Genomic DNA, 21,760 nt, shown 5'->3' on the forward strand with positions numbered 1-21,760 from the left:
TACCTCTCTTGCCACTCTATGTCAGCCTCACTTCTCTGCCAACTACTTCAATGGCACCCCAGCCACATCATAGTACATTTCAAACTCCTCACTCTCACATATAAAGCCTTCAATTACTACACTGTAGCCTACATCTCCTACCTCAGACATTTCTCACCACACTCCCTCCTGCCCTCACTGCTGCTCCAATGACCGACACCTCAGCTCAACTACCTCATCTCACTAACTACCTCATCTCACTCCCACAGCCAATTTCTCCTGTGCTGTCTCACTGCTCTGGAGATCACTACCTCACCTTATCAGAAGCTCTGCCAGTGCCCACAACCTTCAACTTTATAAAAGCATATCAGCCCTCATCACTCTACTGTTGTAAGCCCTCATGGGCTGGGCCCTTTTCCATCATTCTCTCCTCTTAGCCCTATCACCAGTGGGCTCTTTTCCCATCCCCACCAGCAACTGACCCTGTGTGTTCGCCCACTTCAGGTGCATACACACTACACACTAGACGATATGCTCCCCAAGCGATATCGTGTAGTGTGTCTCCGGCAGGGTGTGCTCAATGTCGTTCATGACAGTGAGTACTCCCACTGAATGATATCATTAACGATATTGTTCAGCGCCGGGCTCTCTCCCCCATTCCCCAACATGCAGCAACCTGACGACATCGTCAGGTTGGCCTGCACGTTTACTTAATGAACGATAATAGTGGACGACTGAACGATAATCGCCCAGTGTGTACGCACCTTTACTGAGTACAGGATCACTGAATTCTGATTTACTGGCTGCTCCTCCCTCCATGCAAATTTTCATTACTTGCTTTTACTAGACATAATGAGTCACTTTACACTTCTCCTCACTTTCCCCACCATACGCTTGGTCTTTTTGCTATAGTTATCCTATGTAATGATGTACATTTAATTACTAAGTTCCTGTTGTATTTATACCTGTGGCACCATATAAATAAAATATAATAATAAATAAAAAGAAAACAATGCCCACCATACAAGTGAAATAATTTTCTGTATCCTGAGATAAACGCAAAAACTATAGGGGAAATTGAATAGCCTGGGCTTGCAGCAACGGCCAATTCCCCAATGTTTTAAAGTGTTCATCATCTAAATGGCAAAATCAGGTTGACTCATTACCACAGCCTCAGAAGTAGCAGTACTGTGTTTTCCTGTGATCTGTATATTTTGTACTAGGGGAGACCAGCCCTTTGTTATCATAAGCAGTTGTGTTTCCTATGGTATTTTAAATATTGTAGTTCTTCACCTGAAATTGGAGTGATTATCTTGTTATTTATAGATACTCACTTCCAGGGGTGTAGCTAGACCTATTGGGGCCTAAAGCAAAATTTCCATGGGCCCCCACTCCTCCTTCCCCCACACCCACTACTAGTGCGGGGCGGGTGCTCACCTTCCTGAGCCCCGTGGCCAGCTTTTCATTACTTAGCAGTGTACTGCTTGCAGGGCATCACATCTGCTGTCATTTGTTATTTTATATAAATTGTGTCTTCCAATATTTGTGTACTGTATTTATGTATATAGCTGAAATAGAAGCAAATAGATTTTTCCCTAATCAACAATGGTATATTAAGATCAGAAACAACAATTTGCAACTAGCGGGTCCCTCATGCCCAGCAATGTATTGAATACCTGGTTATTAAAGGCATCTGGCGCCAGTTTCTTGTAGATTGGTGCCATCAGTGTTGACAAGTGCTGGAGATTGTCTTCCAATTTCTCTTCCTTTATTGAATGATAAACATAAAAAGCATATAATGAATAAATCTGGTCACATTCTCCCTAAACTTAATTTAATGTAATTCCCACATTTGTCAATTATCCATTATTCCACACAATTATTATACTCAGAAAAATCACTATTTTCCTTTACTCAATTTTCAGTTGGCCAAACACGGGACAATCTGACAAACCAGGAAACTATTGTAGTGTGTGTGTATGGTTCATCACAGCTGATAGGATTACTTTGTTTTACAGTCATTCTCATTTATTTTTAAATGATCTCTTTCTATCATCTATATCAGCATATATAAACTGAAGGAAGGCTTAGAACCAAGAGAAAATGTATTACATAAATCACTGAATGCTTTGGGCTCAATCCAATTACCCCACGAAGGGTGCGAGTTGCCAATGCCACGGTGTTAAAATGTCGGCACTGCATCTCGCACCACTCAGAGCCTGCTCTCAGTCCGAATTTGGTAATTATTTTGGTTTGAGCCATTTCAGGTTGTTGTAAAGTGCGGTAACTCGCACCCGTGGTATATTCCCGGGTAATAGGATTTACCCCTTTGCAGCTTTAGAAGCAATGCCTAGCAATGGTGGCATATATATAACCACCAGTGTAGAGGCTCTGATACCTCCCTTATTGCCAGGAGTTGTATATGAAGCTGCACCCAAGTTATCTAACAATTTATGGAATAAATACAGATTCTCCAGGGTAGGTGAGTGGATGTCCATTGAGTTCAGGGGCGTATCTATAATGGGTGCAGGGTGCAGGGTGTGCGGAGCACATGGACCCCTGGGTACAGGGGGGCACATGAGCCCCTGGGTCAATGGGGCCCACACTGCACCCATTAGTCTTATACTTACCTGCCCGTGGCGCTGCAGAGCAGCAAAAATCACTGGGAAAATGGCGGTGATCATTTTCTCAGTGAATCGCGTATGCACAGGACTGCTGTCCCTAGGAAAACGGCACGGGCGCCATTTTCCCGGAGACCCGTGTCACTAAGCCAGAATCTACTGCACCCAGTGCACCGCCGGAGAGAGGAGAGGGCCTGCACTGAGTCTGCACACGGGCTCCCTCCTTTCTTAAAACGCCCCTGATTGGGTTAAAATCCATTGTTGTATTTCTTAATGAGCCTTCATGCAGGCCTTCTGTATCCATGACAATACATTATAGTTTTATGCCTTCTGTATCCATGACAATACATTATAGTTTTATATCGAACAAGATGCAGTTACAAATACTTTTTTATTTTCCAGACCATTTATCCAATAATATAATTTGTTTGAACTTGACCATATAAGGGGGGATTCTGAGATCTGAGTTGGACACAGGGAAGCACCTGATGGTTTCCCTCTGTGCATGTGTCCGAGATGCACTGCGCATGTGTTCCAATGGTTACCACTGGATCCATGCAATTTTGATGGGTGTTTTTGGGTGGTAACTGGGAGGGAAGAGGGGCATGTGGCTAATAGGCGGGGGTGTCATGGGTGTGTCGGTGTCGGCCACTACTGCAACTGCGTCCACCTCTGAATCACCCCCAAAGTGTATTACACTAGATAATACATAATAGTTAGAAAAGCCTAAAAATGAAAATGTGATACAGATGTGTCCATATACATCTTACCTCCGCGCGCTACGAGTCGCATTAAACTTAACACATGAGTGCAGTGCGACTCGGTAGCGCCAAGCGTCTTTTCGTGCAACTTTATACTTTTACAAAACGATGCGAATAGGACGCACAAGCAGCTTCTGCTGATTAAAATGATAAGTGGCATGCCTATATTCTATGTGCGACTGTGGGTGTATTTGCACGCGAAATGCCATGTTACTGTGTCAGCGGCTGTGACGCGGTAATGTAGCATTTTCGCAGATACCTCAGTCGCACACAGAATATAGGCATGCCACATAAAATGTACTATCATCTCAGAAATAGCATACAATATAGTGACAATTCAGGGATTGCAGAGTAAATGTGATGCTAGTTACACACGCACCATGATCTGTTCACTCAGGCCAAGCAAAATAATATAGAGCGGCTTGTGGTAGCTCTTTGCATCACTGTGAATAAGACGCATTTGAAGGTAAAAGTCGTCACTACAGAGTCACTCCACGGCATGGCGTGATTGGAAGGGCTGTTTCACGTGCAACGAGGCTAGATGTATGATTACACACCAGTTTTAATGGTCATCAAAACACTAAGAATGCAGAGCATGCACATAGATGGCGTGTGATGGCACCTATAGTTTTTAGCGGCACAGTTCCAGGAGATAGCATTCTAGTTTATACCACATGTAGTTGCAAATGGAATGGGTAGGTAATGCCAGCTGTCGGGATGCCTCCTGTCAGAATACCGACAGCGGCATCCCGATGATTGGAATCCCAACAGGGGTCCGGTAAGTTTACTTACCCTCCCCCTTTTTGACCCTTACCATCCCTTTCTTGTAGCCCAACCCTAACCCTCCCCACTCGCACCCTGAGCCTCCCCGTTATTGCCTAGACCTAACACCTCCCTTCGTGCCTAACCCTCCCCATTAGTGCCCTAACCCCCCCAGTGGTGCCTAACCCTAACCCTCCCCCTAGGGGTGCCTAACCCTAATTTTCCCCCCCAAAAAAACTTAACCCTACGCTCGCTCCCTAAACCTATCACCCCGCCTGCGTGGCTATCGCTAAGGGAGCCCTGAACTTACCTCGTTCGGGCTGGCATCCTTCAGCGTTCTGGCATCAGGATTATGATAGGCGTATTTCGATGCCAATCTTAAATCCCTTGTCGGGATTACACTGTCGGTATTGAGACTGGCGGCATCGCGGCCGTCGGTCTCATAACTACATCCCATTGCAAAACACATAGGTAAATGGGGAAAGTGGCATGAATGTGAATGCACATAAGCACAGTTAGGAGCGATGGGCCCGGGTGAAGGGGGTGTGGCCTAATCATGGGGAGGCGTGGCCACGTCCCTTAGAGGAAGGAAAGAAAAAAGAAAGATTTTTGCAGCGCCACGAAGCGGCACTGCACACTGGAGGGGGGGTGTATAGCCAGTGGTGGGCGGGATCAGTGTGATCGTTCCCCTCACAGGCATAGGAGACTGCTTAGCAGCCGCGAGCAGTCTCCCAGTGCAGCCCAGCACAGCAGCGTGTGCTGGGCTGCTGTGATGTAAGAGGGAAGGGGGGCGGCGCCGGACCCAGGCCCCTCCCAGGCCCCTCCAGCAAACCCAGGCAATTAGTAGCTGTCCACCCCCCTCTCTGTGCTCCTGAGCACAGTTGATGTATTCTTTGCCTTTTCTGTACATCAACATATATAGGGAATTTGAAGTAGGGCTTCCATAACCATTTGGAAAAGAAATCATTGCATTAATTAGTACCCATTAATTCCACAAAGACACATTCACCATAAACTACTATGTGGTAGTAAAAATGCATGCAATGGGGTACGCTGATATTTTATAGACAACTATGCACAGTAAGGTGTAACTCTACCATAAAAGACAGTCATAAAAGCTATATGCACAGAAACACATGCTGTGCAAATCAGCTGCAGAAATTTCCATCAATGCTAAGAGAACATTACAACTGTGAAACATGTAATAAACTGCTAATCAATTAGGAACGTTGAATGCCTCTCTGGTAGTTTGCGCACACTACAGAAACTTCTCGCAGAGTTATACTGAGTACAGACTAGACAATATGTCGTCCAGATCAGAGTGACATATCAGGCACATCATCTAGTGTGTACCCACTATGCACTCCCCTGCTGCCCGACATCGGGGTCGAACGATCCAGCTGCCGATGCTGGCAAGTTCAATTGTGCCGATGAACGACATATGGAGCCGTCTGTCACCGGATCGTGCAGTGTGTACCGCCCGCCCGATATGTCGTTCATCGGCACTATCGGGCATCGCATCAGGTGGTTGACTAATGTGTACCCACCTTTAGGCTGCTGGTGGGTCTTCTAAAACCACCGCTTAAAAATGGGGTATTGCTGAGACTTCAAGAGAAGCCCCAGATTAAAAAATAACATAGAAACCAAATTCCAAATTGCCCCTTTGTCTCTAAGGCTAGATCGAGTTGAGATTTTCGGAATACCACGAAACATTCAGAGATACCTCAATGAACAAACAGTAACACTTGTGTATCACATCAAGGTGGTGATCTAAGGTACCTCATTCAGTGAATTCTGATCCCATTCAATAGGAGCTCATCTGTGACAGAACTGGTTCCTTCAATGCTTACACAGATATAGATACTAAAGCATTGCCATTGAAACAGCCCACTGATTGCTTGTCCAGCTTCAGCTAAATAATCACATAATGAACTAAGAGACACTGACCTCTCTTGGATCATCACAAAGCAGCTTGAATTTTCTGGGGATCTTACTTCTAGCAAATTTGCACCCATTGTAGTACATACTCCATGAGCACCCAAAGGAAAATGAGGCACCACAGGTATCGGGGTCCAGCCCCTGACATGCACAGGTACGCCTGTAAAATAAGATATTATAGATGCCATATGATACAAACTACCAAAGCCACCTTTTCTGACTTTAAATATATATTAAATAGCCCATTAACACAGCCAGTCTAAAGCTGGGTACACACCATACGAGGGTGCGACCGAACAATGCGGCATCTGATGTAACAATACATCGGGTGTACCGTAAACACTGCACAATCCGGCAGTACAGTGGCGCAATGTAAAATTACGTGCTGCATGTCACTACATCACGTCATTCATTGCATTGTCCCATTTGACGTGCGGCACAGCAGATGGGTCGATGCAATGAATGATAGGCGGGAATAACGGATCGGGCGTACACACTATACGATGTGTATGACATATCGTTCCGATCCACGTAGGAAGGATAAATGGTACGATACATAGTATAGTGTGTACCTATCTTATGGCTACCAGGAAAAATGCTACAGTAGACATTCAAACTAGTTTTCATATTTCCTCATATCAGCAGCAGCCAGGCTGTGACCATAGTAACAGCTGTAGCCACAATGAATGACAAAGGCAAGACGCTTTTTATAGGCTCATCTATGAAACAAATACAATTAACTTCTCCAGTATTAGTTAAATATAATATTAAAGAAAATAACTCTACAAAGAAGAATTTAAGAAACATTAATAAACATCTGAAAACAACTTACTCTTCATTGAGAGCACATCGTCTGTTTGTCAATGTTCCATACTTCCGTAGCGTTTCGGTGAGCTCAGAGTATAGCTTGTCTGCTAAGTTCAGAGAAATGCCTTCCCATACCAGGATCAGAATCACAATCACAGCCGTTTCACAGGAATGTCCTGCTCGCTCTCTCACCAAGCACAGCATCTTCTCCTCCAGCCCACTCCGCCGAATGACCTGGCAATAAAGCAACAAGTGTTTATTTGTATCAGGCAAGCCCAGAATATGAAATAAGACTTTTATTGCATTTTTATGAAAATAAGGTAATCAAAAACGTGAAATCATTTATTTGGCTCCTACTGCCCGATCGTATGGGTTTGATTTATTTCTCAACTGAGAAAATATCTATGTTCAGCCCACTCACATGATTTGAAAGCTGCATATCAGTTTAAATTAGTCAATATATACAGGTGTGTACTCTGGCTCAGAGGCTAGATGCTGGATTGTGATATGTAGCTGCAGGGACAGAGAGTTGCCCGGCTTCAGATAATGGTCTCTATCATAGAGCAGAAAAAAGCCCTGCTTTGTGGTAAATTTCACAGAGCTGGTTACCGTGGATAAGTTCATTACTCTCCAGCGGCACACCCCCTCCGTGGCTGAATCGCGTCACCCAACTATAGTATGTTGAGTGCGAATCATTAAAGGAAGCTAAGCTTTCTACTTCTCCTATGTGTTCAGATTCGCCATCTCAAGGCTGCAGGCTTGTACAAGGCTGCATAGGTTTTATTTCAAAGTGGGTTTTTGTTCTAAGTGGGGCTACATGTACAGCATAACTTAAAGAGTTAGTCAGGAGTTAAACAGGAGGAATACAAGAGGACAACATTTTAAAAGAACTTTCTATAACTTGGAAATATTTGCAAAGGATCTTCAGAGCTTCTGGAAACCCTGCTACTCAGCCACCAGCTTTCATTATAACCTGGACACACCTTTTGCCAACACCCTGCTTCAGCATTGCAAGCAACTACCTGCTTGCTGAACATTTAATTCTTGTATGTTTGTGTTTCTTCTCTACACTGTTTAAATCATTCCAGTACCACTGTCAATTTATCTTTATACCACTGTAGTATCTACCATTGTTTCACACCTATACCTTTTTTTTTTATAATCATACTTTATACAAATTCTAAAGTCTTGCAACTTTAACAGCTCTAAACTCCTTTTTTGTTTATAATATACTTTTCAAGTTGTGCCTTTACATCTTCCAGCACTGTTCTTCCTTTTCTCTGATTTTGACATTTGAACTGTACTGCTCCTGCATCTCACACTCATTACTACTACTGACTTTTCCCTCCCCCCCAACCGCCTCATCAACACTATGGGCCTGATTCAGACCCGGTCACAATCGCTCAGCGCTCGCAACCGGGTCGATGGTGGTCCACATCACATGCGCACGACGGAGCCGGCTCCGTCGTGCGCATGCGTGAGACCCGGCTAGCGACGGGCACTCTGCCGCTCCGGGTCTCGCACCAAAGGGGGCGAGCTGTCGACGTTGAGTGACAGCTCGCCCCCTTTGGTGGGCGGGCCGGGGGGGTGGCTGCCCAAACGGAGGCGTTCCCATGAGAACGCCTGCTGTTTGGGGGCGCCCCCACAGACATCACAGCCGAAAGCTCTCTGGGGCTTGCGATGAATGAGACCCTACCACAAGGCTCTCATCGCAAGCCCGATGATCGCGATGGTCTTGACCATCGCGACCATCATCATGGCAGCTCGCTATAGCTATGGGTGGTCACCCACAGCTATGCGAGCGGCCAGGAGGCCGCTCCAAAAAAACAAAAAAACCCGGCTCTAATTCAGAGCGAGCGCTCTGTCAGAGCGAGCGCTCTGTCAGAGCGAGCGGCTCTGAATCAGGCCCAATGTCTCTTTTCTTCTACTCCTCCCTCACTCAGCTGCTACATTATTTTCTCCTCTACCACCAGTTTTCACCTCTTTTCTCCATCCATAGTCCCCTCTACCTTCTCCCCCTCCTCTGTCTCTCTTCATCACATATAAGTCTCTCCACTGCATCTCCCACAACTCCAGTATTATTCACTTCTCTTCCACCATGGTCCTGCTGCACCACCACTAAACCCTGCACCTTCTCTTTTCTCCAAGTTATCTGTCCTCTTCCCCCCTCCCCACACTAAACCTCCACCTTACCCACCACCTGCTGTCACCCTTCCTCATTCAGAAGCCAGCCCCATACCCCCACACTCTTATCCCCCTGCTCTAGATCAATATCACCTCCACACTACATCAACCCTAATAATCTCTCACCTCTTAACTCTGTCCCTCTCTCCTGTTCCCTCTGGAAAGGCAGTTTTGTCTATAATAAACTGGTCCCCATTCATGAGCACTTCATCTGCAATGCCTTGATTCTCCTTGCCATCACCAAACCCTGGATTTACCCATCTGATACCACTGCTCCAGCAGCTATCTCCTTTGGGGGCCTCACATTCTCTCACACCCCCTGGCCTGGAGGTTTCCATGGTGGTGGTCTTGGGGTCCTGCTATCCTTGGGTCACTCCTACCAAGTCTTACCTTCTGAATCCTCCATCTCATTCTTTCCATTCGACACTAATGACATTAATTTGCCTTTTCCAAAGTCTTTGAGTAGCTGCCCATTTTTTTTTTGTCTCCCTGGCCTTCGTTCAAAATTCCTCCATCACTTGGCTTCCTGGCTCTTAATCTTCAAATGGGCTCTCAAGACCCATTTCTTCCACAATGCTTTCCAGTGCTCATCCTAACCCACTACTCTATACTCCTTCCTCACTATCTAGCCCATCTGTGTCACCCCTGTTTGTCTGGCCCTCCCCTTTAGCATGTAAGTTCTCGCAAGCAGGGTCCTCTTCCCTCACGTGCTTCTTCTTGCCTTACTTTTACTTTCATGTACAATGGCACCTAAAACTTGGTTACGGACACCCTGCTGCTTATTTAGGTGTTATGCAGCATTGGTTATAAATCATGATTGAGGATTGGGTTACGCGTGCTCCTTGGTGGTGTCTGTGGGGATGAGGGGGGGGGGGAGGGTGATGTTGAAGTGGCGGTGGTCAGTATGCGTGGTATCAGGTGTGTGTTGGTGAGGTGTAAGAAGACACATAAGCCTGGATTAGTGAGTGGAATGGTAGATATTTTATTCATGTGGTTGATCAGCGTCGTAGTTAGACGGCAGTGCGCCCTGTGCAGCACTGCCGTCCCTCTCCGCCCCCTCCTCCCCCCTTGAGCTCTTACCCTAACTTCCGAGGGGAGGAGGGAGGGCGGGATCTTGCGCCAACTTTCAGTGACCCCTGTCCGGCGCGCACCACTGCCGGAGGTCTCTATCTGCAGACCTCCGGCACAAAGAAGTATGTGGCCGGTGCCGCTGGAGGATGGCGCCCGGTGCACATGACCCCTCAGCCCCCCCCCTAGTTACGGCCCTGGGTTGATTAGAGTTAGTTGTTGCTGACACAAAGTCCCTTCCTTCGTGTGGAATCACAGTGCTCCTCGGGAATTCGTAGTCTCTAGGTAGTTCGTGGCGGCGTGCTGCCTGGTTGGTGTGAGAAGGAGGTGGGGTGAGCAGGTGCAATCCACAGTTGGGGGGGTAGGTGGACCCATTGAGGGGGCTCCTTGTGCATTTGTGCATGTGGTCCTGACTACTGCATGTTCCCCTGCTGGACCTATGGTCTACAGTTTTGGGAAACTGGGATGCCCTGGATGTGGTGAATCAGGGGTGTTTTCAGTTGCGGCGTCCCGCACTGGTGGGGAGAGGTATTGCTTACCTACCGGTAGGTGCCCGGCTTCTGTAGCAGGGAGCAGTTTTCACGATTTCCAGTTGAGGCCTAGTAGTCTGGTTGTGGCTGCGTGGGTGGTCCGCGTGCCTGTGGGTGTAGGCAGGGGTTACCCGCTTGCTGTGCATGATAGCCCTTGTGTTGGTGCTCGGAAGTCCGCGTGATACTATCGGGGGCTGCGGCATGGGTGAGCGCCGGCCGTGGGTAACTGACTCTGACCAGCAAGCCTGCTGGGGAGTGCATGCGCTGCTGCGGGGGCCACGTGCGGTGGGGGTGTCGCTGGTGTAGCTTGCTGTGTGCGCCTGCTGCCGCGGCTCTCGGGTGGGCGGGACCTGGACGTGAGTGTTGTTGCTGATGCTTGCGGGCGGGCAAATGCTGCAGTGTTTTAAGAATTGGAGTAGGTTCCGGTTTGGCAGATTTCAAGCTCAAGTGGATGTGAATAGCTGTATGAAGGTCTCCGACGCGTTGCGGCCCGTTGACCTTTCTCAAGGAGTTACTGAGTTGAAGTGGAGGCTGGGTATTTATCAGCAGGAGAGGTCAGCTGTTGATTGGTCAGGTGTGATGGCTGGACCAATCAGGATGTGTGTGGGAGTGATGTGGAGCAGGTGCAGTGACTGGTGTGGGTGGGGGGGGCGGGTGTCCAATGGGGAGGCGGAGGTGTGTGGGTGTGTGTGTGGCTGCTGGGGAGTCATGGTAACCAATAACATTGGTTGTGACGACTGTATGTGCGCACGGTGTTATGATAGAAAACAATTATATTATACTTCCCAAATATAGTAGATCTTGCAAATAGATGTCAATAGATGGTATCTCCGTGGACATGAAAAACATCAAAAATATGTACACATAGTGTGATATAGTACAAACAAATTTATTTCAAATTCACACTGAAGAAAAAATAAAAATAAAATGAAATAAAATAGTGTGTCTTACAAGACAAACTTGATAAATCCTTCAATAAGTTATATACCAAGTGTATGAAAAAATGGTATGCATATATGATATCCTTTTGTGATATTCAGTATAGAATTACCAGAAGTCCCACTTTCTGAGGGCTCGTAGACTGTAGAGCGCCCGCTGATTGGCTCCGGCAACTGACAGTTCCAACTTGGTGTGACTCGACCACGTGGGAACTGTCAGTAGCCGGAGCCTATCAGCGGCCGCGCTACAGTCAGCGCTGCCGCTGATTGGCTGACGGGACTGCAATGCCCCGTGAGGTGCTGTCAGCGGCCATTCGGGAGCTATGTGTATATGTGACAACACACATACACATAGCTAGTAGCGTGGATCGGGTAAAAGCATTTTTTATTGTTTTAAAACACCCATGGATTACTGCGGAGACCAGCGCTGGATGTAGGTGAGTATGAAATCTTTCTTGCAGGGCCAGCTACCATGGATCTCTACGTGGAGAAGGGGACAGATTCATCTGGTATAGGTAAGTATGTGTGAATGGGTAGGTGTATGTAATAAACTTATACTGGGCACGGTGTGTGTGTTTTGTCTTTTTTTAACTATTTATTTTACAGTGAAATTACAGGTGCCGCATGTCTGCTGGCACTTGTAGTTCCACAAGTGCAAAATGGCAGGCATGCTGGCACTTGTAGTTCCACTGTAAAGTACAATAGTCTTACATTATTTGGCCCCCCTATTACCCCCATACCCACCGCTTCAGCGTCAGCCGTGGGGCTCGGGAGAGGGGGGACCCTTTTTTGGGGGGTTACCCATAGTGATCCCTCATGTCTGGACATCATTAGGGGGGTCCCAGGCATATTTCCCGAAAATTCCCGTTTTTTTCCTTAAATGGGGTCAAGGGGCATTTTTAAAAAAACAGGGATAATTTTTCAAATCACTATAGCAAGTGAAAAAAATGCAGAATAGGGGTTTGGGGGTGTAGGCTTATAAAAAATAGCCTATAGTTTTGGAAATGTCCCCTTAAAAGGAAATGTTAAAATGTAAAGGAAATGTAAAAAGAAAAATGTCCTGATAAAATCGGGACACCATTAAAAAAAAATAAAAAAAAATTGGGGGGGGTTAAAAAAAAAAAAATTATGTAAAAAAATTACCAAACTAACGAAATTATTTCTGGTGGGGTCCCCAAGTATGGGGCAGGTGTTTTATTCATTGCGCAAAATAGCGGCAGGTGCACAAATCCTGAATTTTTAAAAACTTTTTAAATCCCCGACTTTCATTTAAAGGCTAAAACGGGGGTACCCATAGTGATCCCCCATGTTTTTACAACTTTAGGGGGGTCTTACAAATTTTTTATGGAAAAAATCGTAACTTTACTAAAATCCAACTTCGGAGGTTCCCGTTTTCGATAATTTTATATTGAATACGGGGATAAGTGGGAGCGCGCACCAGACTTTAAAGCAGGAAAAAACTCAGATATGAAACGTTAACTTCGGCAGTGAAGTTAACGTTTCATATTGATTACCCCTCTATGTGTACATATTTTTGATGTTTTTCATGTCCACGGAGATACCATCTATTGACATCTGTTTGCAAGATCTACTATATTTGGGAAGTATAATATAACTGTTTTCTATCATAACACCGTGCGCACATACAGTCGTCACAACCTATGTTATTGGCTATTATTCAGTATCTAAGGGTGGTACTGCGGTGACTTCCTATCTGCAGCAATACAAGTGTTAGGCGCCTGTACTCACTACTCTATTTTTATTACATATAAAGTCATGGTAACCAGCTCGTGTATCTGTTCAAGGTGGTGTGTTAGCGTTATGTTGTGGATTACTTAATTATATGGGGTGTGTGTTTGCGGGGCTTTGACTGTCGTTTTATATGGTTGATATTGCGATTTTACTGGTGAGGTGGCCGTGGGTGGTGTTTGCGAGGAGTGGTCGGGGGGCGGTGGTGCAGCTGGCGGATCACAGGGGTGGTCCGGGATCGTGATCAGTGGGCGATTGTGGTGCATCTGGCGGATCATGGGGTTGTGGATTAAGTGTGCGTGGGGGTGGTTATGAGTATGAGTTATGTGTCGAGTGTGGTTACGTGTGGAGTGTGGTTGTGTGGACTAGGTGTGTATGTGTTACATGTGGTGGATATGTGTATCTATTTTAAATGGGTGGTTTGTTGTTGATATGTGGTTGTATAGTACCTATGTGTGGGGCCTAGGTTGTGTGCATCCCTCTGTCTGTTCTGATTTGTTTGTGGGTGCTGTTGTATATGCGGGGTGGACGTGTGTGTGTAGTCCATTGTTTTAGGTACAGGCGTTGCTGATGAGGTACCGTGGTGTATGTTTGTCACTAAGGTGATAGATGATGTGGACTTAGTATTTTACCGGGGATGTGTTAGTAGGGGTTGCTGGTCTGTGTGTGTCTCTGATACTGGTGGGTTGTGTTGGGTTGTGTTACCAGGGGTGGAGGGTGTGTGTGTCCCTGGTGGTGTGTCGTGGGGTGTGGTGATTGTTTGTGGGTCGTCTGGTTGGTGTCGGTGCGGCAAAATGTGTTGGATGAAGGTCTGTGCCGGTGGGGATGGAGTAGGGTGGGGGGTCTTGATTTTGTTAATCCAGTGTGTTGATGATGGTCTTAAGGACAGAGTGGGTATTGTGTTTATTTGGAGATAACTGACTGGATTTTGTTGTCGATATTGAGGCCGTGCGGTGTGAATGTGCGTAATGTGAACATCCATCTAAGTTCTTCTTTATTGAGTCGTTTGATTATGTCGCCTCCTCTCCAGTTCTTGTTGATGGTTTTAATGCCTGTGAATTTGATGTCTTTGGGGTTGGTTTGGTGTTTTTCCTGGAAATTTAATGGAACATTATGGCTGTCGGATTTGTTGGAGATGTTCTAAAGTGCTCTGCTATTCTGGTTTTTAAAGGCCTAATAGTTCTGCCTACATACATGTGCATTGTAGTAGGTAGATCACGTGGCTGGTATTGCAGGAGATGTGTTCTTGAATCGTGTATTCTTTGCCTGTTTCGGTTGAGGTGAAGGTTGTTATTGGTTGTGTGCTTCTGTACCCTAGAGTGCGGCAATTGCTGCAGTGGTAGAAAACATTGTTTATGGGTTGACTGTTTAGTGACATTTGTTTGAGGGTGGGTGGTGGGATGTGATTGGAGACTAATTTGTTTTTGATGCCTGGTGCCTTCCTGTAGATTATTTTTGGTCGTGGTGGGAGTGTTTCTGCAAGTGCGTCATCTTTTAGGAGTACGTTCCTGTGTTTGTGTATGATCCGTTTAATCTGTGTTGCCCTGGTGTTGTATTGTGTTATTGTTTCGACAATAACATAATCCCCAAAGGACTCACTCTACAGAAATCACCCTCACATAGCAACGACAACAAAGACTTCATGCAAAAATGGAACACCATCTTACATGACTGCTCCAAACAATTCATTAACCTTATCATCGACACACACAAAACAGAATTAACGAACCTCAATCTAGACATCAACAGATTGGATCTAGCCCTGGAACCATAAAAAGAAGAAATAGAATTTAGGAAACTAGTCTCCATCACTAGAAAAACTCAACAAGACGGAAGAAACCATCATAGAACAAAAAAAATCCAAAATACTACGTGACAAAACAGGAAGTACCAAAACAAACACAAACTACAAACCCAAAACACACAACACGTCTGCAGGAGAATTCCCCACACACACAAAAAGATACATTACCCATAAAAACACAGAGAGCCACCTACAACAACACACGGACACACCCACATCCCCACAGGAGGGATAAGACCATCCCCCCCACCGACACACCAATATACACAAAACTACAACTCACATACCAACAATATATGTCCAAGATCCATAAAATACACAACACCCCAACCAAACAAACCAAGAGAAAGATCCCCAACCACCGTCAGACACCAGCTCAGTAACCGACACCTCATTCAGCATATACGAAATAGAAGACGACGAACAGAGCACACAATACGAAAACCTAGTCAGATCATCACTAGAACAGGGGTGGATCAATACCACAAGGGGCGACCACACAACCCTCAACAAACCAGACAAAAGAAACCACACACTGCAACCAGAACCAACTACAGACACCACAACCACAGAGCACCCACACCCAAACCCCGAACAATGGTCACTCAATTTTTTAGATATAGAGGCAGGAAGTCGGACCTGCCAATCAACAACATGACAACACCAAACACAAACACCAACGAGCCAAAAAAGAAAATTAATCCAGTTAGACGAGGATGTAGAGGAGGACAAAGACTGAAACCACAAGAAAATAGACACACAACCATGACACCATCCACCACAGGTATATTCAATCTAAGCAAACAACCACTCTCCAAAGATGACGTATCACTCCTCAACAAAGGGCTCAAATTCACCCCCCACAAAGAACTGACCAAGTTCGAAATATACCTCGACATAGATAGATTCATAAGACGACTCACACTGTAGAAATACTTCATGTCACACCCAGCAACCATATCACCCCCTAAACCAGACAGCTACAAACACACCACCCTAAAACCACCATACAAATTCTACCCCAATCACCTGAAAGGCCACCTAATACACACCTTCGAAACACTAGTCATGGACGACATCAATAAGATACCCACAGCTAAGAAAAACTACATAAAAAACTTAAACACTAATGAACAAAAAGATCTAAAGAAACTACAACAGAACAAAGACCTCATAATCAAAAAGGCAGATAGTCCTGCTGAACAAAACAGACCATATTACTGAATCACAAAGACTACTACAAGACGAAAACACATACGTAATTCCACAGCAGACTCAACAACATACTCAAAACAGGCCTCAAAGATGGCATTTTGACAAAACAAGAACACGACTTCATCCATAACCCACACCCCATCATCCCTGTCTTCTACTACCTCCCCAAAATACACAAAGACACCACCAACCACCCCGGCAGACCAATCATATCCGGCATCAACTCCATGACAGCTAACTTATCACAATACATAGATCACCTTCTACAGCCATATGCCAAACAACAAAAATCAAGACACTACACACATACTCAGAACACTTGAAGGAGTCACTTGGGGTGATGACCACTGGTTAGTAACGAGCGACGTCACATCATTATACACCGTCATCAACCACACACAAGGACTCGAAAGCATACAACACTTTCTCGACAAAGACCAAACACTCGACCCCCCACAGTCCCATTTCATCCTGACAAGCATCAACTACATACTCACACACAACTACTTCTGGTTTGACGGCGACTACTACAGATAGAAGACGATCCCGGACCACCCCTGTGATCCGTCAGCTGCACCACAACCGTCCCCCGACCACTCCTCCCAAACACCACCCACGACCACTTCCCCACTAAAGTCGCGATACCAACCATATAAAACGACAATCAAAGCCCCGCAAACACACACACCAACCCCCCCACCCCAATCCACACACCCCATATAATTAAGTAATCCACAACAGCGCGCTAACACACCACCTTGCACAGATACACGAGTTGGTTACCATGACTCCGCAGCAGCCACACACACGCCCACACACCTCCGCCTCCCCATTGGACACCCGCCCCCCCCCGCCCACACCAGTCACTGCACCTGCTCCACATCACTCCCACACACATCCTGATTGGCCCAGCCATCACACCTGACCAATCAACATCTGACCTCTAGTGCTGATAAATACCCAGCCTCCACTTCAACTCAGTAACTCCTTGAGAAAGGCCAACGGGCTGCAACGCGTTGGAGACCTTCATACAGCTATTCAAGTTCAAGTGGATGTGAACTTACAATCTGCCAAACCGGAACCTACTCCAATTCTTAAAACTGCAGCATTTGCCTGTCCGCAAGCATCAGCAATACCACTCATGTCCGGGTCCCACCCACCCGAGAGCCGCCGCAGCAGGCGCACACAGCAGGCTATGGCAGCGACGCCCCCACTCCCCAGCAGGCTTGCTGGTCAGAGTCAGTTACCCACGGCTGGGGCTCACCCACGCTGCAGCCTCCGACGGTACCACGCGGACTGCCGAGCACCAAAGCAAGGGCTATTACGCACAGCAAGCGGGCAACCCCTGCCTACACCCACAGGCACGCGGACCACACACGCAGCCACAACCAGACTACTGCTCCCTGCCACAGAAGTCGGGCACGTACCGGTAGGTAAGCAATACCTCTCCCCACCAGTGTGGGACGCCGCAACTGAAAACACCCCCGATTTACCACATCCAGGGCATCCCAGTTTCCCAAGACTGTAGACCATAGGTCCAGCAGGGGAACATGCAGTAGTCAGGACCACATGCACAAAGAGCCCCTTCAAAGGGTCCACCTACCCCCCAACTGTGGATTGCACCTGCTCACCCCACCTCCTTCTCACACCAACCGGGCTGCACGCCCCCACGAACTACCTAGAGACTACGAATTCCCGAGGAGCACTGTGACTCCACACGAAGGAAGGGACTTTGGACCTCATTCAGAGTCGGTCGTTGCAGCCGTACGGTCGTAAGGGAAAAGGGGCCGGATATGCAAATGATGCACTCGCAAATTGCGTCCTTAAGATCGGATCGTTAGCTGGCCGACCAAGGGGAGGATGCGGCCGTAAGACAAAAAATATGCCCCCTTCTCGTACGCATTACACGTCATCTCCGGCCATATAAGGATTAATCGAGACCATCGGAACTGGTCGTAGAGCTTAAGGTTGACCATACCCTCTCTTAAGCACTACGATCAGGTCAGTGTACAAACCACCCATGTCACGTGTGCCATGACACTACTTTGTTAATTATGCACTCCCATAAAACGCTGTTCGCATAATTAGGCACGCCTGCGTTCGGATCTCCACACGTTTTCAAGCACCTTCCCCTGTTACCACCCACAAACGCCTCATTCTGTCACTCAAACTACCGAACTGGCTGTGTTCAAGGAGAGAGAAATTTCTGATCGTAGCAGCTAGTTTGCGCACGCGCATTGCGAACTTTACGCATGCGCAGTTTAGCGAACATCAGTGGCGTACGACCGTGCGCCCGCAACGACCGACTCTGAATGAGGTCCTTTGTGTCAGCAACAACTAACACGAATCAATCACATGAATAAAATATCTACCATTCCACTCACTAATCCAGCCTTATGTGTGTTCTTTACACCTCACCAACACACACCTGATACCATGCACACTGACCACCCCCACTTCCCCCCTCATCCCCATACACACTACTAAGGAGCGCGCGTAACCCAACCCTCCATCACGTACTTGAAAATAGGATCAGGACTCATATGCTGCAGCACCACCACCATCCCAACCACCCCACCCCCACAATCCAAACACACATCCCCGAATCCCACTCTAAAGCGAAGCGAATCCGACCCAACAATCAATCTTTTTTTTTTATAAATCATGTACTTGTCCTGCATTGTCTGTACTGTTAATAACTGTTGTCTTGTGTGCTCATTTGTTTCTGTACTTTGTAAGGCGCTGCGGAACCCATATTAATAAAGGATAATAATAATAATGGTGTAGTCTGAATACTAAGACAAAATGGGCAGGGAAGTTGAATACTTCCATGCTCTCTGTTTGGCACTGGCTCCGCCCCCTGTAGACCAATGTCCTTTGCAGCAGGTCTGATGTGACCTGCTGCTCTCAGACGCAGGTGCATGAGCAGTGGGAAGGAGTAGTACCGGACTTCCAATATGTCTGTCTTCACACTGCTACCAGGTATCGCGGAGGGGCCATTTACTGGAGGAAGATGTGGAACAGGCAGTGCTATTTTTCAAAGTAATCAATTATACCAAACAGGTGATAATGATCATCATTTTCATATGTAGGTTGAAACTCAGTCATTAACTTAACAGAAACACCTGTGTAGGAGACTAAAAACTGGGTGAGGAACAGCCAAACTCGAACGGTAAGGTTGTGGAAGACCGTTTCATGTCACAGGTCAAACACCATGGCAAGACTGAGCACAGCAACAAGACACAAGGTAGTTATACTGCAACAGCAAGTATAACTACCTTGTCTCTCCCAGCAAGGTCTCTCCCAGGCAAAGATTTCAAAGCAGACTGGGGTTGAGTTTCAAGATGTGCTGTTCAAGCTCTTTTGAAGAAGCACAAAGAAACGGGCAACATTGAGGACCGTAGATGCAGTGGTCGGCCAAGGATGAGAGACACATCATGCTTACTTCCCTTCGAAATCGGAGATATTCAGCAGTGCCATCCTCACAGAACTGGTAGAAACCAGTATAACCCAGGTACACCCATCTACTATTCGGAGAAGTCTAGCCAGAAGTGGTCTTCATGAAAAAATTGAGACCAAAAAGCCATACCTTCGACGTGAAAACAAGGCCAAACTACTCAACTATGCACGACAACATAGGAACTAGGGTGCAGAAAAATGGCAGCAGGTGCTCTGGACTGATTAGTCAAAATTTTAATATTTGACTGTAACAGAAGGCAGTTGGTTTGCCGAAGGGCTGGAGAGTGGTACAATAATGAGTATCTGCAGGCATCAATGAAGCATGGTGGAGGTTCCTTGCAAGTTTGGGGCTGCATATCAGCAAATGGAGTTGGGGATTTGCTCAGGATTAATGGTGCCCTTAATGCTGAGAAATACAGGCAGGTACTTATCCATCATGCAATACCATCAGGGAGGCGTCTGATTGGCTCCAAATTTATTCTACAGCAGGACAATGACCCCAAACATACAGCCAATGTCATAAAGTAATGATATGGCCACAGTGGCCTGATCTCAGCATCATCGAGTCTGTCTGGGATTACATGAAGATTACATGAAGAGACAGAAGAATTTGAACAAGCCTACGTCCACAGAAGATCTGTGGCAAGTTCTCCAAGATGTTTGGAACAACCTCCCTGCCGAGTTCCCTCAAAAACTGTGTGCAAGTGTACCTAGAAGTATTGATGCTGTTTTGAAGACAAAGGGTGGTCACACCAAATATTGATGTGATTCAGATTTCTCTTCTGTTCATTCACTTTGCATTTTGTTAATTGATAAAAATAAACTATTAACACTTCTATTGTTGAAAGCATTCTGACTTTGCAGCATTTTTTCTACACCTGCCTAAAACTTTTGCACAGTACTGTATAAAATATGTATATATATATATATATTATATATTTTCTATAGCTCCACCCCAGTGGCAGATCTAGGCTTTCTTTTAGGGAGGGGGTTACTGTTTAGTCCCGACTCCTCCCATCTCCAGTTCCGACTCAACTAATTTACCACACTCTTCTATTACCACTAACAATTCATAGTCTGATCTTAATCAAATTAACTACTTCCCTTCTGAATAAATGTTTTCCTACACCTCTAGTTTCATTCTCACTGCCCATATTGTGCTGCACTTCCTATTAAGCCATTACAGATTTATATCCTTTGGACCCTTGGCAAACTTAAATAAACACACAGAGACAGGGCTCAGATAAATACCCACCCCTGCGATGTGTTAGAAGTGAAGTGATCACTAATGCGGTAATTTTCCTTCTCCTTCGGGACCCTGTCGCGCTACTGCACTACGTGGTCTGCTGATCCTACAGGTCCGAGCACCCATTGCTGGGAGAGATCCTACAGCTCCCTCTCCCTGTAACTTGAAAAATGTGTCTTATAGACCACAATGGCTAACGCCATCTGGAGATGATGCTTGCTACTGGGGCCCAACCTCCGGAATGCAAAGCATAGCAGAGCTTAGTATATATGGTAATTAAGAAGCCCCTATAAAAAGCACACAACATAGGTTGCCAAGAACATTGACGCGACCGCACAGGCATGACCATCACTTTTGGGCACAATAATGAGAAAGGTGAACGCACGCCACGATCTTAACAAAGCAGACGGCCATATCTGATATCTGCTGTGGTACTCCCACATACCTCTAGGTGGTACTTAATATTTGCTGGTACCCCAGAAAATGGGTGTTTTCGGGGATATACCGCAAATATTTGTTGATAAATGGGCCCCTATATAAAATGCATTTATATACAATACAATATAATTGAATTATGTATATATATATATTTAGATATATATATATATATTAATGAATAGTTGGCTTAATAATTAAAATTAATAGTTACAAAAGGTTTGCAGGAGAGGAATCTTGGGACATACCTAACATCAGTGGCTG

At 46.1% G+C, this 21,760-nt stretch overlaps 1 protein-coding gene across 1 annotated transcript in view; it reads right to left on the reverse strand.

Moving 5' to 3' along the window:
• The window catches only part of TET2 (tet methylcytosine dioxygenase 2), a 114,324-nt gene that overhangs the window by 10,800 nt on the left and 81,764 nt on the right, over positions 1 to 21,760 (reverse strand). Inside the window, exons 5-7 of the mRNA XM_088479498.1 lie at positions 6,894 to 7,102; positions 6,071 to 6,221; positions 1,656 to 1,745 (exon numbers count right to left, since the gene is read on the reverse strand). Coding sequence (XP_088335624.1) covers positions 1,656 to 1,745; positions 6,071 to 6,221; positions 6,894 to 7,102 — 450 coding nt within the window. The remainder of the gene's footprint in view (positions 1 to 1,655; positions 1,746 to 6,070; positions 6,222 to 6,893; positions 7,103 to 21,760) is intronic.

The sequence above is a fragment of the Taudactylus pleione genome, unplaced genomic scaffold, assembly GCF_031769625.1.
Source record: "Taudactylus pleione unplaced genomic scaffold, aTauple2 ptg000236l, whole genome shotgun sequence".
In the NCBI taxonomy this organism is placed as follows: domain Eukaryota; kingdom Metazoa; phylum Chordata; class Amphibia; order Anura; family Myobatrachidae; genus Taudactylus; species Taudactylus pleione.